Source organism: Lepisma saccharinum, chromosome 27, assembly GCF_977018435.1.
Source record: "Lepisma saccharinum chromosome 27, izLepSacc3.1, whole genome shotgun sequence".
Taxonomy (NCBI): domain Eukaryota; kingdom Metazoa; phylum Arthropoda; class Insecta; order Zygentoma; family Lepismatidae; genus Lepisma; species Lepisma saccharinum.
The window spans coordinates 28514756-28528791 of NC_139255.1; the positions used below are offsets into that span (position 1 = coordinate 28514756).

The window sequence follows — 14036 nt, forward strand, 5'->3', positions numbered from 1 at the left end:
CCTATTAGTGAGAAAAGGTGCCGGTAGTAGGTTTTGCCTACTGTCAGAAAAAAAGCACTGCTTGGTTAAAACATGTTAATGATATATCAAAGTATCTCAAATTGATTGATTTATTTGGTTTATTTTACTTCCTCTTTCTGCTATATTTGGCTAGTCGTTAAGGTCAGTCATGCCAAGGCCGAGATTCGAGTCCGGAACCCCTAGCATCGTAGTGCGTTGTGCTAACCACTCCGTCACTGAAGTTTGCATATTCCAAATTGTTAAAGCAAGAAGTGAAATTACTGTTTTTGAACAACTCAACATTTGAAATTACTGCGCTTGAACAAACGTTAAAAGGAAACACGGAAGATAATGGCTGAGTCTTGGAATTTTCAGTAAATCTGAACTCACGGTCGTCGATGACCACTTTCTCCCACCCCGAGCGGGAAAACCACTAATAAATATGAAAACAAACTGATTCGATGTAGCTGGTTCAAGTAATAAACACAGGTGAACTAGAGTTGACCTTTTCGTTGCATTTTTATGCAATGTTACCGACATTTTACACAGGACTAACAACAAACGTGCATTTGGCGCAGGTGTAACGAACGCTGTGTGGTGGGTATTTCCTTGCAGAAGACAAACAGCGGGTCTCCTTTATCGCACAACACTAGAGCAACCTTGCGTTCTGACGTCAGACGAGGAATGTCTACGTTGTTAGATTTGGTTCTATTAGCATAAACACATTGAAACTTTATTATTTATGCTAAGAGAACTAAACCTAGCTAGCCTAACCTAACAATAAAATCATTCCCGGTTAAGTCGAAACGCAAGGTTGATCTAGTGTTGTGCAATAAGGGAGACCTACAAAGAGCTTTGCCGCAAACATGGCGACGGTGCGAATCCTGACATCACATGAAATCCATCTATAGTGTATGAACCGTTGTGCGCACGGAGGCGTCATTTTGTTTACCTCGCTTTCATTTCTTGCAGTTTGATGGGATCATGTTTATTAATGCCACCAGAGATAAATAAAATCAGTTACGCAATGACTTCATAACGAAGCTTCTGTGCAACCTCGCAGCCATTCAGGCAGCGCATTTTGGATTCTGACACAGGGAGAGAAAGTGGTATTTCCTCCAGGTAGACACGTCGTTAAGGTGTCCGAGCAACCACGATATGGAGGAGAAGGCTAAGTACATTCCATAATGTTTTTAAGTTCCGAACTTGCACTCTCACATAATTATAGTTAATTCATGAACTTTCTTTTCCATACTACGTGGTGAAGTGATTTAACACTGAATCCTTATTTGTTTGGTTAATTTTAAAAAGTCAGGAGACCTATTAGTTCGGTTGAAAGAATATCCATCAAACTGACCAAGTGAAGAGACAATGTTTTTCTTTCAGCGAGTTTATATAACAAACTAGATTTATGTAGTCTTGAGGTGCTTGCACATTATGTAAATAAACTCTCATAAACTGGAACAGTGTTATATCTGTACATTCGTATAGCATAGCTGCGGGCTACAGCGGGATAGCGCACACTTTTCCGGTTTTATCAGTGGTATCTGATAAACTGTTGGCAAGCTGTCACAATGTACAGGATTGCGCACAAAAAAAATGGGGCGATGTTGTCAGATGTACAATGTTCTCAAGCCGTTCTCACTTCTGTTCTGTTTAACCTAATCTAACCTAACCTAATCTAATTTCTCTCTCTCATCTTATCTAAAGAAAAAAACTGTTTTTTTTTTTCAGTGACAACGTTGGATCAAAATCTGTCCGTAAAGCAGGTCAGTGAGATTTGTGCGCAATTCTGGATCTAAAGTGTGCGAAATTCGGTTGCGGCGATAGCTGCCTCATACCAAATAAATAGGCGTGAATCTTCACCTGCGCTCACTTCAAGGTCCGTATGCATTAAACAAGCCAGTTTAACGTGCATAAGTGGAATTTACTTCCCATTTTTAAAATTTAAACAAATGAAGATATTGGCAATTGACAGTTAAACCGCACTTAAACTCTCTTCAGTTAAGCAGAGAGAGAGATCAGATATCATATGCGACACTTATTCGTCAATTTCATATGCAAGTGGAGTCGAGGAGTAATATTGTTGCCAGTCCTTTTCAGTTCATAACATGCGTTGCTCTTCAGAACGCCAACAATATAATGTATGCGCCAAAATATACAGTACTGAAACTCGCGCATCTTGAACACGTGGTTGCGTTTGTCGACGGGGCATAGCTCCAGCTGCACGTGCTCGCAGTAGTGAAAAGGAAGTTGTGTTGTGCAGTTGTTGTTGGAAATGGGTCTCTCGACGGAGGAAAAAGTATTCATAGTTGAGCATTATTTCCGCTCATACGGAAGCGGTCGTGAAGGTGGACCGAGTTTGAAAAAGGTGACTGGTCTATATGCAACCCAAATGACAATCGTCCACTCCACATGCCCTAACCTAACCTAACTTTAGGTTTCCTGACAGTTATGCAACCCAAAAGGCACGATTGTTATTTGGGTTGCATATAGACCAGTCACTATATTGTAACATGTCTTATACTTTTGTTCATCTTTTCATTTCAGTACTGTATATTTTGGCGCATACTGTATCTGCTCAGCTTAGTATAAGAAAATAAAAAGCAAGTCGCGAGAACCATTTGATGTGAGTTTGATTTAGAATGCCCAGTCAATTTTATACCGTTAGGCTAGACACGGAAAATATAAAATACGAAAGATGAGAGAAAAAAGAATGGCCATAAAATGAAAACCCGAATTTGTGTAAAAATCTTGTGCAAGACGATATCTCTGTCAGAAAATTTAGTTCACACTGAAATGGAACATGTAGTAAAAAAAACCGCGCTGCCCTATCTTTAAGGTGAGTGGTCAGCTTGTGTTGAATATTTTTGTCAACATAATGTGAAAAATAGATAATACAGAAAATACGTACATACGTAATACCTGAAGGGTAAGCGGGTGTTTTGTAGCTTGGCCTTTGACATTGTTTAAATAACCTCGTTCACCAATATTCACGAACAATAAACAAGTGCTGTTCAACCGAGTTCATGTTTGTGGCACATGCACGCACCCTACAGCGAGCCAAAGGCCTACTTGGTGGTTGTGTCTCAAGGTCACAGGTGCAGTCCATTCCGTTGAGGGGGTGTGATGATTTTGCTTCAATAGACACAAAAAAGAACACCTTAGAGTTAAAGTTTTCACGTTGAAGTCATGGGCACGCTACTGCAAGTTTGGAAAATTTTGTGTAGATTAACAAATGTAGAACAAGAAATATATAATAATTTTCACTTGACTCGTCAAAGGTAGCACTGATCGTGTGGAAGAAAAATGGCGTATTAGCACGACAAAATGACGCAAATGTTTGAGAGATGGTGTCTTTAACTTGCAAGAAAACGCCTGTTGTTCGGGTGGATGACTCCAGTACCGTGTGGAGAAGGAGTTTGCTACGGTTTTGAAGAATGCGGATCAATGATCTCGGTACGTGGCTGGAATCCCAAATGGGATGATGCTCGCGGAACAAAGCCGGCGTCCGTGTAAGGAAAGAAGATTATCTTCGTATCCAACGACCTGGTGAGATCTTGATCCCTTGTAGGTGGTTATATTCAGGTCTTGCTTTTGTATCGATGGGCATGGCTTATCTACAACCGTGTGCAGGGGCACCATTGGTTCCCTCCTTTAGATGTAACTTATGAGAGCCTGCAGAAAATTTGTTTTACGTTCACTTGATGCACAGTTAGGGTCATGGGGACTGGGGCTACAGTTTAAAGTTCATCCTAAACACTACGTGGCTTCATGATTGTACCGAGACGAGACAAGGCAAATCTCTATAAAATCGAGACAAGATCGAGACTTAATGTCCGAGATTCTCGATCCCATTCCGAGACTTTGGTATTTTATTGTGAAAATATTGCCTAAACTTCTTCAGACTTACCCACTGCATATCTACCTGATCATTTATAGAGAAGTCATGGCCTCCGTGGAGGAGTGGTTAGCACAGCGCGCTACGACGCCAGGGGTCCCTGGTTCGAATCCCAACCTGGGCGTTCTTTGTGAGTGCCTCTTCATCAATTTCATCAGTCGTCCTCATCATCGCGATTAGCTATCAGTGGAAGAAGAGTGATGTAAAATAGAGCAAAGCAAATCAAACAAAATCAGTCCTTAGTGACAATTGAGATCCTGTACTGCATGGCTTCATATTGTAACTCTGCTGCATTAAAGGCCAATATTCAGAGTAATTACACGTTCAATATTAATCTGTACATACATACAGAAACAGGATGTACCAAATCAAAGCGCATGTGGAAACGTGCAGTATTACAGGTATTACAGGGGCTTACACATTACAGATATAAAGTCTTAAAAATAAGTTGCTTTAACATTTATTAAGCAATTAATAATATAATCAATTAACAAGAACTTCAATCAATTAACAAATTGAACTATTATCCTCTCATTTACAATTAACTACGTATAAATCAAGTATCAAGAATCAAGGTATGAGTAATACGAAAATATAACAAATTAATTATGTACACATTAATCAATTTTTCATAACTTTAAATGGACCAGTACGCAATCGCGTGAGTGAACAGCTGATTGATTGAGTTTGTGTTTTAAGTCAACTTTATGGACAGCTAATCGGCACTGGGCCTACAGTTTCAAGTGAGATTCAGGGAGTGAATAGTAAAAAGATCAATAGAACTAATAAATTTGGAATAATCACATAAGTATTACATGATGACAAATTAATTATTAAAATGAGCCTATGACAAACTAAAGGAAACCAAATCCTACAGACATAGTCATCATTCACGTTGTTGAGAGGGTCGTTGTTTCAGTGTGTGTTACACCCCGTGACGATACCTCAAGGCTCGGCATGATCCTCTCCTCTCCAAGGCTCCGACCATGCCAACCAATCAGTGTTTGGCACAACGTCACCCAGTAGTACAAGCTCAATTTGTGGGCAAAGGGTTTCAATATATAGCGAGGTTAAAATTCCGTTCTTTTAGGGTTCGTAGCGTCGAAGCGAGACTTAAGCCATCATCTTTTTCTTCGTAGGTTGGCTTGGTGGCTTTGAACCTGCTTGGCCAGGAAGTTGAGGACAACAACAACACGGACCATGACGATAATGCTACTTCCAATAACTTGGCCCTATTGGTAAGCAATCCACAGTATACGTCCCCTTACGATGATTTGGCGTTCGAGATGTACGTAGACCCAGAAGTGGCTCAAATCATCCGCAAGATGGAAGTGAAGAAGCAGGAGGCTGTGATTGGTAAGTAGTGGAAAATCCATGCATGATAATTTGCGCGAAAATAATCATCCCTTATTTTTAATGCCAATATAATTTTTCTATGTAATTTGAAAGTTTTGCTATTTGCTGAATTCATCTTATAGCGTGTAACTGAGATTTTGTTAGCTTCTAGAAACTTAATACTCTATGCGAAATTTACTCCAACTCACTATAATGGCTTTAACGATATAGTACTCCTCCCACACCCTTCATACGCCTCCTCTAACACTCCTCATACGGCTCCTCGTCACACCTCATACGGCTCCTCGACGCACCACATACAGCTCCCCGACATACCTTATACGCCTCCTGGACACACCTAATAAGGCACCTACGACTCTCCTCATACGGCTCCTCCGACTCTCCTCATAGGGCTCCTCCGACTCTCCTCATACGACTCCTCCGACTCTCCTCATAGGGCTCCTCCGACTCTCCTCATACGGCTCCTCCGACTCTCCTCATAGAGCTCCTCCGACTCTCCTCATATGGCTCCTCCGACTCTCCTCATAGGCCTCCTCCGACTCTCCTCATATGGCTCCTCCGACTCTCCTCATAGGCCTCCTCCGACTCTCCTCATACGGCTCCTCCGACTCTCCTCATACGACTCTCCTCATAGGGCTCCTCCGACTCTCCTCATAGGGCTCCTCCGACTCTCCTCATACGGCTCCTCCGACTCTCCTCATAGGGCTCCTCCGACTCTCCTCATAGGGCTCATCCGACTCTCCTCATAATGCTCCTCCGACTCTCCTCATACAGCTCCTCCGACTCTCCTCATACAGCTCCTCCGACTCTCCTCATAGGGCTCCTCCGACTCTCCTCATACGGCTCCTCCCACTCTCCTCATAGGGCTCCTCCGACTCTCCTCATAGGGCTCCTCCGACTCTCCTCATACAACTCTCCTCATAGGGCTCCTCCGACTCTCCTCATACGGCTCCTCCGACTCTCCTCATAGAGCTCCTCCGACTCTCCTCATATGGCTCCTCCGACTCTCCTCATAGGCCTCCTCCGACTCTCCTCATACGACTCTCCTCATAGGGCTCCTCCGACTCTCCTCATAGGGCTCCTCCTACTCTCCTCATAGGGCTCCTCCGACTCTCCTCATATGGCTCCTCCGACTCTCCTCATAGGCCTCCTCCGACTCTCCTCATATGGCTCCTCCGACTCTCCTCATAGAGCTCCTCCGACTCTCCTCATATGGCTCCTCCGACTCTCCTCATAGGCCTCCTCCGACTCTCCTCATATGGCTCCTCCGACTCTCCTCATAGGCCTCCTCCGACTCTCCTCATACGGCTCCTCCGACTCTCCTCATAGGGCTCCTCCGACTCTCCTCATAGGGCTCCTCCGACTCTCCTCATAGGGCTCCTCCGACTCTCCTCATACGGCTCCTCCGACTCTCCTCATAGGGCTCCTCCGACTCTCCTCATACGACTCCTCCGACTCTCCTCATAGGGCTCCTCCGACTCTCCTCATACGGCTCCTCCGACTCTCCTCATAGAGCTCCTCCGACTCTCCTCATATGGCTCCTCCGACTCTCCTCATAGGCCTCCTCCGACTCTCCTCATATGGCTCCTCCGACTCTCCTCATAGGCCTCCTCCGACTCTCCTCACACGGCTCCTCCGACTCTCCTCATACGACTCTCCTCATATGGCTCCTCCGACTCTCCTCATAGGGCTCCTCCGACTCTCCTCATAGGGCTCCTCCGACTCTCCTCATACGGCTCCTCCGACTCTCCTCATAGGGCTCCTCCGACTCTCCTCATAGGGCTCATCCGACTCTCCTCATAATGCTCCTCCGACTCTCCTCATACAGCTCCTCCGACTCTCCTCATACAGCTCCTCCGACTCTCCTCATAGGGCTCCTCCGACTCTCCTCATACGGCTCCTCCCACTCTCCTCATAGGGCTCCTCCGACTCTCCTCATAGGGCTCCTCCGACTCTCCTCATACGACTCTCCTCATAGGGCTCCTCCGACTCTCCTCATACGGCTCCTCCGACTCTCCTCATAGGACTCCTCCGACTCTCCTCATACGGCTCCTCCGACTCTCCTCATACGACTCTCCTCATACGACTCTCCTCATACGGCTCCTCCGACTCTCCTCATAGGGCTCCTCCGACTCTCCTCATAGGGCTTCTCCGACTCTCCTCATAGGGCTCCTCCGACTCTCCCCATAGGGCTCCTCCGATTCTCCTCATACGGCTCCTCCGACTCTCCTAATCCGGCTCCTCCGACTCTCCTCATACGGCTCCTCCGACTCTCCTCATAGGGCTCCTCCGACTCTCCTCATACGACTCCTCCGATTCTCCTCATACGACCGACACCCTTCGTACGGATCCTACGATTCTCACACGGCTGCTCCGACATTTCTCATACGGCTCCTTGTTACACCTCATGAAACTCCTACGACTCTCCTCATGCGGATCCTCGGCGCACCTCATACGACTCTCCTTATACGGCTCCTCCGACACCCCTCATACTCCTTCTCAGACACCCCTCATACGGATCCTCTAACACTCCTTCACGTTCACTTCCACAACTCCTGCAGAATTCCAATCAATACCAGCAACCAGAATGCACTGGTGCCACGTGAGCGCAAGGCAAAAGAACGAGGCCAAGAATCGCTGGTTCCCACACACAATGTGGCAACGTTGCCTAGTCCAAGCGCCAAACCCTTTCTCCAATGGGAAAGAAACTGTTGTCTATCTTAATCTTTCCAACAAACAATGTTGTCATATTTGCATCGTCATAATCCTACGATCAAATCCAGTCGTGAGAAGATACGGCAACGGAGCAAAATATCAAACGCCTTATTTCGTGTCCTCGAGTGTAGAATCCTTAGCTTCGTAGCGTAGACTCAACATAACCTCTCCTCAACCATAAACCCATCTAGCTCCAGCTCGCTAGAATTCCGAATCGCTACAACGACTTAAACCTTAACCCTTATCTCTCTCCCCTCATAGCACCTGGAAGGATGTCATTCTTGATTAGCAGAAGTCTGCTTCACGTGAAGAGAAAAACAGCAGGTCGTTCAGCGATAAAAGGCAAGAGAGTCTGGCTCCTAGAGAAGAAACTCCGAAAAAAGAATGCAAATCCCTCGTTATTCACCCCGTTATCTAACATTTACCGGTTCCTCTCGCCGTTTAGCTCCTTGGATATATCTCCGCCATGCTTATGATCCCTGTCACAGCCTGCAGACTTTCCGGTTAAGAGATCAACACGAAGTTGCGTGGAAGACATAGTGGCTCCCGTTGCTATGGCAACCGTTGGAAGATGGCCTCGGTGATCCTCCACTCCCTTCCACTATCTATGCAGGCGACGACGGCGGAAGAAGTTCTTGAATTTTCCAAGTGGTGGGCGAAAATGCAGTCCAAAGTTATCTTCCACCGAAGTGGGGACGGAATATCAACTCCGTAGCGGAACGCAGGGCGGTGGCTGATGGGAGTCCCGCTGTTGGCGAAAATTGCATGCACCTTAACGTTATATTTAACCGAAGTTTTTCTTTTGAACGCTCCATTAAAGTTTCAAAAAAGCCAATTTGCTTGCGTAACTGGTTGAAAAACTCATTAAAATGAAGCAAAGTTTCTTAGTTTCTTATCAAGCCGTGTTTTAGTTATTTGACACGCAAAATGCCATAGCTTTAAGGGCGAGAGGTGCCTAGAGAGAAGAGCTTACTTAACATGAGGAATATATACACGGCCTCCTATCAGGCGGAGGCTAAAATTCTACTGCCCTTGTGAGGCCGAGAGATCGGGAGAAGTGTGGAAAAGGCGCTAGCGGAGATGCCGACATTTTCGACCAGTAACGTCCCGCTTAAGTTTACCCTCGAAAGCGTTTTGCTTCCCTCGAAATCATTTGGAGGTTTCGAATGCGCAACACTGTATCAAGATTACATTGCAGACTAAACCGTTAAAAGTCAATGGTTTTCTTGAGCATTGTTTGCAATCTGAAAGCTCCGAGCTTGAGTTGTTCTTTCCTTCGTGACTACAGGTACCCTGGACAGAGCTGCGAATGGAGTCAGGAACAGACCTTGAACCAAGAGCGTGTTAATTTCGTACTGTGTGAAAGAGTGTGGTTTATGGTTACTTGCTGTGCTACTTCTTTGTGTAATTGCAGTGTGTGTGTGTTTTCTGTAAGTGACGCGAATGTAGGTGGACATTACTTTGAACAACTCTCATAACACAGATTAGTGCCGGTCCCCGTGGCGGAGTGGTTAGCACACCGCGTCTCGGGTTCGAATCCTGGTCTGAGCATGGATGTTTGTGAGTGTCCATTCATCAGTTTCATCATATCATCACTCATCTTCACAAATTAGCCAAAAGTGGCACAAGAAACGGAGAAAAATAAAGTGATTCTAATAAATCAATAAAAGAAATCGAGGAAGGTCAAAAGGCGCCCCCCCCCCCCCCTACTTGATATGAGAAGCATTTCGACCCATGTAATAATCATAACAACACTAAATGAACGTAAAAATTAAATTGTAGACAATATTAGAATAATGGGAGGACAAAGAAGAAAATTCCTAGAAGCCGCGTTCTTTCAGAAATAAACACAGGCAATGTATTTTACGGACATTTGCATAAAAAGCTATTTTCCTTTTTATTCATTGTAAAAAAATGATTTATGATTCATGTAATTGACGTCTTATAGTGCCTATTAACCCACATAACTGAATCTTGATAAATTGCATTTTATATCACCATACTATGTCAGTCATATGTTCATAACAATGGGCGTAATAGACAGTGGGTGGTGATTCGAGTCAGCAATTTCGTTTGACAGCCTCATTACAAATGCTATATCCAGAAAGATATATAGTCAATTATTATAAGAATAAATGTTGGTTTTCCTGCAACCGAAGACTGTTGACGTCAGTCAAATGTAATAATAATTTCAAATGTGAATTTTAAATGCTCTATAGAGGAAATTTTATGTTGAGCAGAATCGTTACTCACGTGAACTAGCCAAGGTTATATAGATTCAATAGCTTCTGCATACAGTCTCACGCAAAATGGTCGGGTGAAGGGTGATGAACATAATAAACGCTCTGTTGAAGGGTCCAGAAGCGCATTTAGGTAAAGAGCATTATCACAGATTCATAAAGATTAATTAGAAATGGTAATAGAAAAGTACCAAGAGATTATGATGAGAAACAGGAGACAATGTGAATCTTAGTTCTTAGGCCAACATTTTGAAAGAAAATCAAAATTGAGGAGTGTTAAATTTGTTTTTGTTGTTGTTAATTAAAACGATAATCGGATGATCATTTTAAGAGGCATTTACCACTCTCTTTATTTTTCTTAACTCTTTACCGCTTTTATTTTACATCTATATTTTCTCAAAATTAGGGGGATGTAGCCCCATCAGCTCCATATTACGTACGCTAGTGACGGAGATCACGGAGACTTCACGAAGCAATGGCTCCAGAGTCGGAACAGGAAAGGACCTTCAACTTGATAAATTCTCAAAGCCAGCGGAAAACGGAAGCAGGAAGCATGTTTAAACTTGCCATCCGGCCGCCAGAGGAAGTATGCTTTCATAAAAGTTTAAACCAGCTCGTTACAGCTGCTGAATCCTAAGCATGCTTGTTCTATATCAACCTGTAGGAAAACCGGTCACGTTCTCCAGTGTGTTACTTCATTTTACCGTAATGCATATTCCACTTGCAACTGATAGCCTCGTGCAATGTGACAAATGGTAGCACTGACACAAGTTGTGGCCTGCAGTAGTAGTACTTTACTTTGAACCGGTATATACCTGCATCTATAGCGGCATGGCTAGTGCAGAGGTGGTCATTTTCGTTCAACCTCCCTCACCCTCACGGCTCGACCTCGCCCTCACCGTCACACACCCTGACCCTCACGGTGAGGGTCGCCCTCCGGAGGCTAACCACGTCTGGGCTAGCGTATAGCGCTAAGACGTCACAGGTGCTGGATTCGAATTAGCAGCGTACCGTCTCAACGAATATGATGCAGGCAGCACAGCACAGGTGTAACTGATATAGTAGTGCTTATTATAATGGATTCTGTGACGTGGTCGTTATTGATATTAAGCTAACACCACAATTCATACAGTCTTTACAAATTACAACCTTCATTATAAGATTTTACAACTTTTTAATGAATTGTATATGTAACATATGTACATTAATGGATGTGTAACTTGTAATAACTGTTTCAATACCTGTCCAAGTTTCATGGAGAAAACACTACAGGTGCTATGTGACTTCCGGAGACAACATGGAACACATTGCACCTGTAGCCAATTTTACTCCAGGTCTTGGCTAACATGCCCCTAAGACCTGTATAATTGCATCTGCAATTCTGGTTATCAAATATGGCCGCGGTGGCTCAGTCTGTAACGCGTTTGACTACCATGCTAAAGGTCCCGGGTTCGATCCCCGGCCGGTTCAAATCCGGGAACTTTTCTAACGATGGAAGCGGCTCCGGCGCCCACCCAGCGTCGAATAACATGGGTACCTGGGGGAAACCCTGGGGGTAAAGGCGGTCAGGGGCGTGATGCTGATCACATCACCCCCACTCACGACCGGATCAAGAAAGTGTGGGGCGTTACCCCCACACCCCCCTGTACGCCTTCATGGCGTGGTGCTATGCACAGGAGAGCGCTTTACCTTTTTTTATTCTGGTTATCAATTCTTCAATGCTCCATGATAGGAGAGGAACGTAGAGGGCTTTCACAAATCATCACCTGAAGACAAACACACGGTGTAAGGTCAGGAGACTTTGCTGGCCATGCAGTTGTTTCACAACGGCTAATCTATCCATTCGTATTTTGCAAGTCAGCCTACTGCCACATGGCGGTAAAGCAATGCTGCACAAACTTGGATTATGGCGTGATGTTTGAGTTCAGATATAAAAGTACGTCATTAGTTATATCTGTCCAAAACGTATCATGCCGATGGCGTGACTAGAACCGACACCCCTGGCATCATAGCACAATAGATTAATCACTTCGCCAAAGGGGTCCGTCCGGAGCGTTGAAAGCACATAACACAGGCAATCTTCAGCAGATGTTGAAAAATTCGCTGACATGGATTCTACCGAAAATCGTTCAGAAAAATAATGAAGCTCAGCTTCATGCTAGAAACACCGTTAACCGCAGACGCGGTCTCGCCAACGGCTTCAACGATCGGAAATTCGAATCTCACATAAATCGTTCGAGAGAACATTTCTCGTCCCCAGTTGTATTCAGAAATTTATCGCGTAAACAGTCGTTTCTTTCGATTTACAATTGTTACGTAAGGAGTTACCACGGGAGTTTGCGCTACCGAAAGAAGTTTATTTTTGGACCTTGCTTTGTCTACTGAATCAACGAGACCATCGACTCTACAAGACACCAGATGTAAACGAACGTTCCTTTTTCCCCCTTCTATTATTCTCACGACCCTGCCAGACCAGTCAACCGAAGTGTTAATAACGAATGTTATAGTGTTTTTCTTATTTCACAGGGGCAAGTCCCATTGTGCCTAAAATGTACCTCTCGCAAGCAGGTTCTCACATAGCCTGAGAATTGATCCCCAATAACAGCCCGTGTGGGCCTTTATACGAAAGTCAGTGAGATAATTTACATGCAACACATTATGGATGATCTCATTGTTCAACTCTATATATTCACATTGCTACAATACGTAAAGCCAGATTTACGCCAAGGAAATTGATTGAGTTGAAATGAAAATTTTGGGTGCATCAGCACGTAGGCTATTTTGCAACCGTCGCATTATACAGGGTCCAGCCCCTTACCATAACTAATATAAGCTCATGTCTCTGAGTACTAAAATATCATTACCTATTAAAAGCTAGGAATGTAAAGAGTCAAGCAGCATATATAATGACGAGACCTTGGATTTTTAGGTTCTAAAAAGTGTGCTTTAGGTTCCTAAAATAGACTCTAAAAATCCTAAAATAGGTTCTAAAAATCCTAAAATAGGCTTTAAAATCCTAAAATAGGTCCTAAAAATCCTAAAATAGGCTCTAAAAATCCTAAAATAGGTTCTAAAAATCCTAAAATAGGCTTTAAAATCCTAAAATAGGTCCTAAAAATCCTAAAATAGGCTCTAAAAATCCTAAAATAGGTTCTAAAAATCCTAAAATAGGCTTTAAAATCGTAAAATAGGTCCTAAAAATCCTAAAATAGGCTCTAAAAATCCTAAAATAGGTTCCAAAATCCTAAAATAGGTCCTAAAAATTTAAAATCTAAAGTTAGGCTCGAAGAATCCTGAACTTAAAATACAGGGAGGTTATTTCAGTCGTTCACCGCCAGCGTGACGGCCGTTCCGCGGACTCTTCATGCAACAGGTCCCGGCAAATTGCGTTCAGGAAGTCCGTAACAGAAACCGCTTGTTTTGTAATGTTTCCACTTTTCACAATTACAGTTACAATTACAATTGAAATAAGCACGTACCTTGTCGCACGGATGCAGGAAAAGGTGTCCTCCCAAATACAAATATTTCCGGCACCTTATTTCTGACATCTAATCTTAGATTAGACATCGCTACTTTATCCTCAGTTGACAGAAAGGGAAGACAGCATCCCGGCGCATAAAGCAAACCGAAAGCGTAAAATGATATTTACAAGTAATAATAATGATGATCACTAACCTCCTGTGTTATAAGAGATGTTGAAAATGACTTCCTTCAACAGCAATACAACACGTTTCTTAGGTTCAAGAGATCCTGTCTATCGTAATCCCTGACCACTTTTCTGCAAGAATTCGTTTTCACGTAATTATCGTACATAAAAACTCTAT

The 14036-nt window shown here is 43.8% G+C and overlaps 1 protein-coding gene across 2 annotated transcripts in view; it reads left to right on the top strand.

Annotated features, from left to right (window-relative positions):
- Positions 1-14036, top strand: part of LOC145980403 (centrosomal protein of 104 kDa) — a 274922-nt gene that overhangs the window by 189708 nt on the left and 71178 nt on the right. For both annotated transcript variants that reach the window (XM_083113475.1, XM_083113476.1), the window contains exon 5: positions 5041-5257. In XM_083113475.1, the coding sequence (XP_082969601.1) occupies positions 5041-5257 (217 nt within the window). The remainder of the gene's footprint in view (positions 1-5040; positions 5258-14036) is intronic.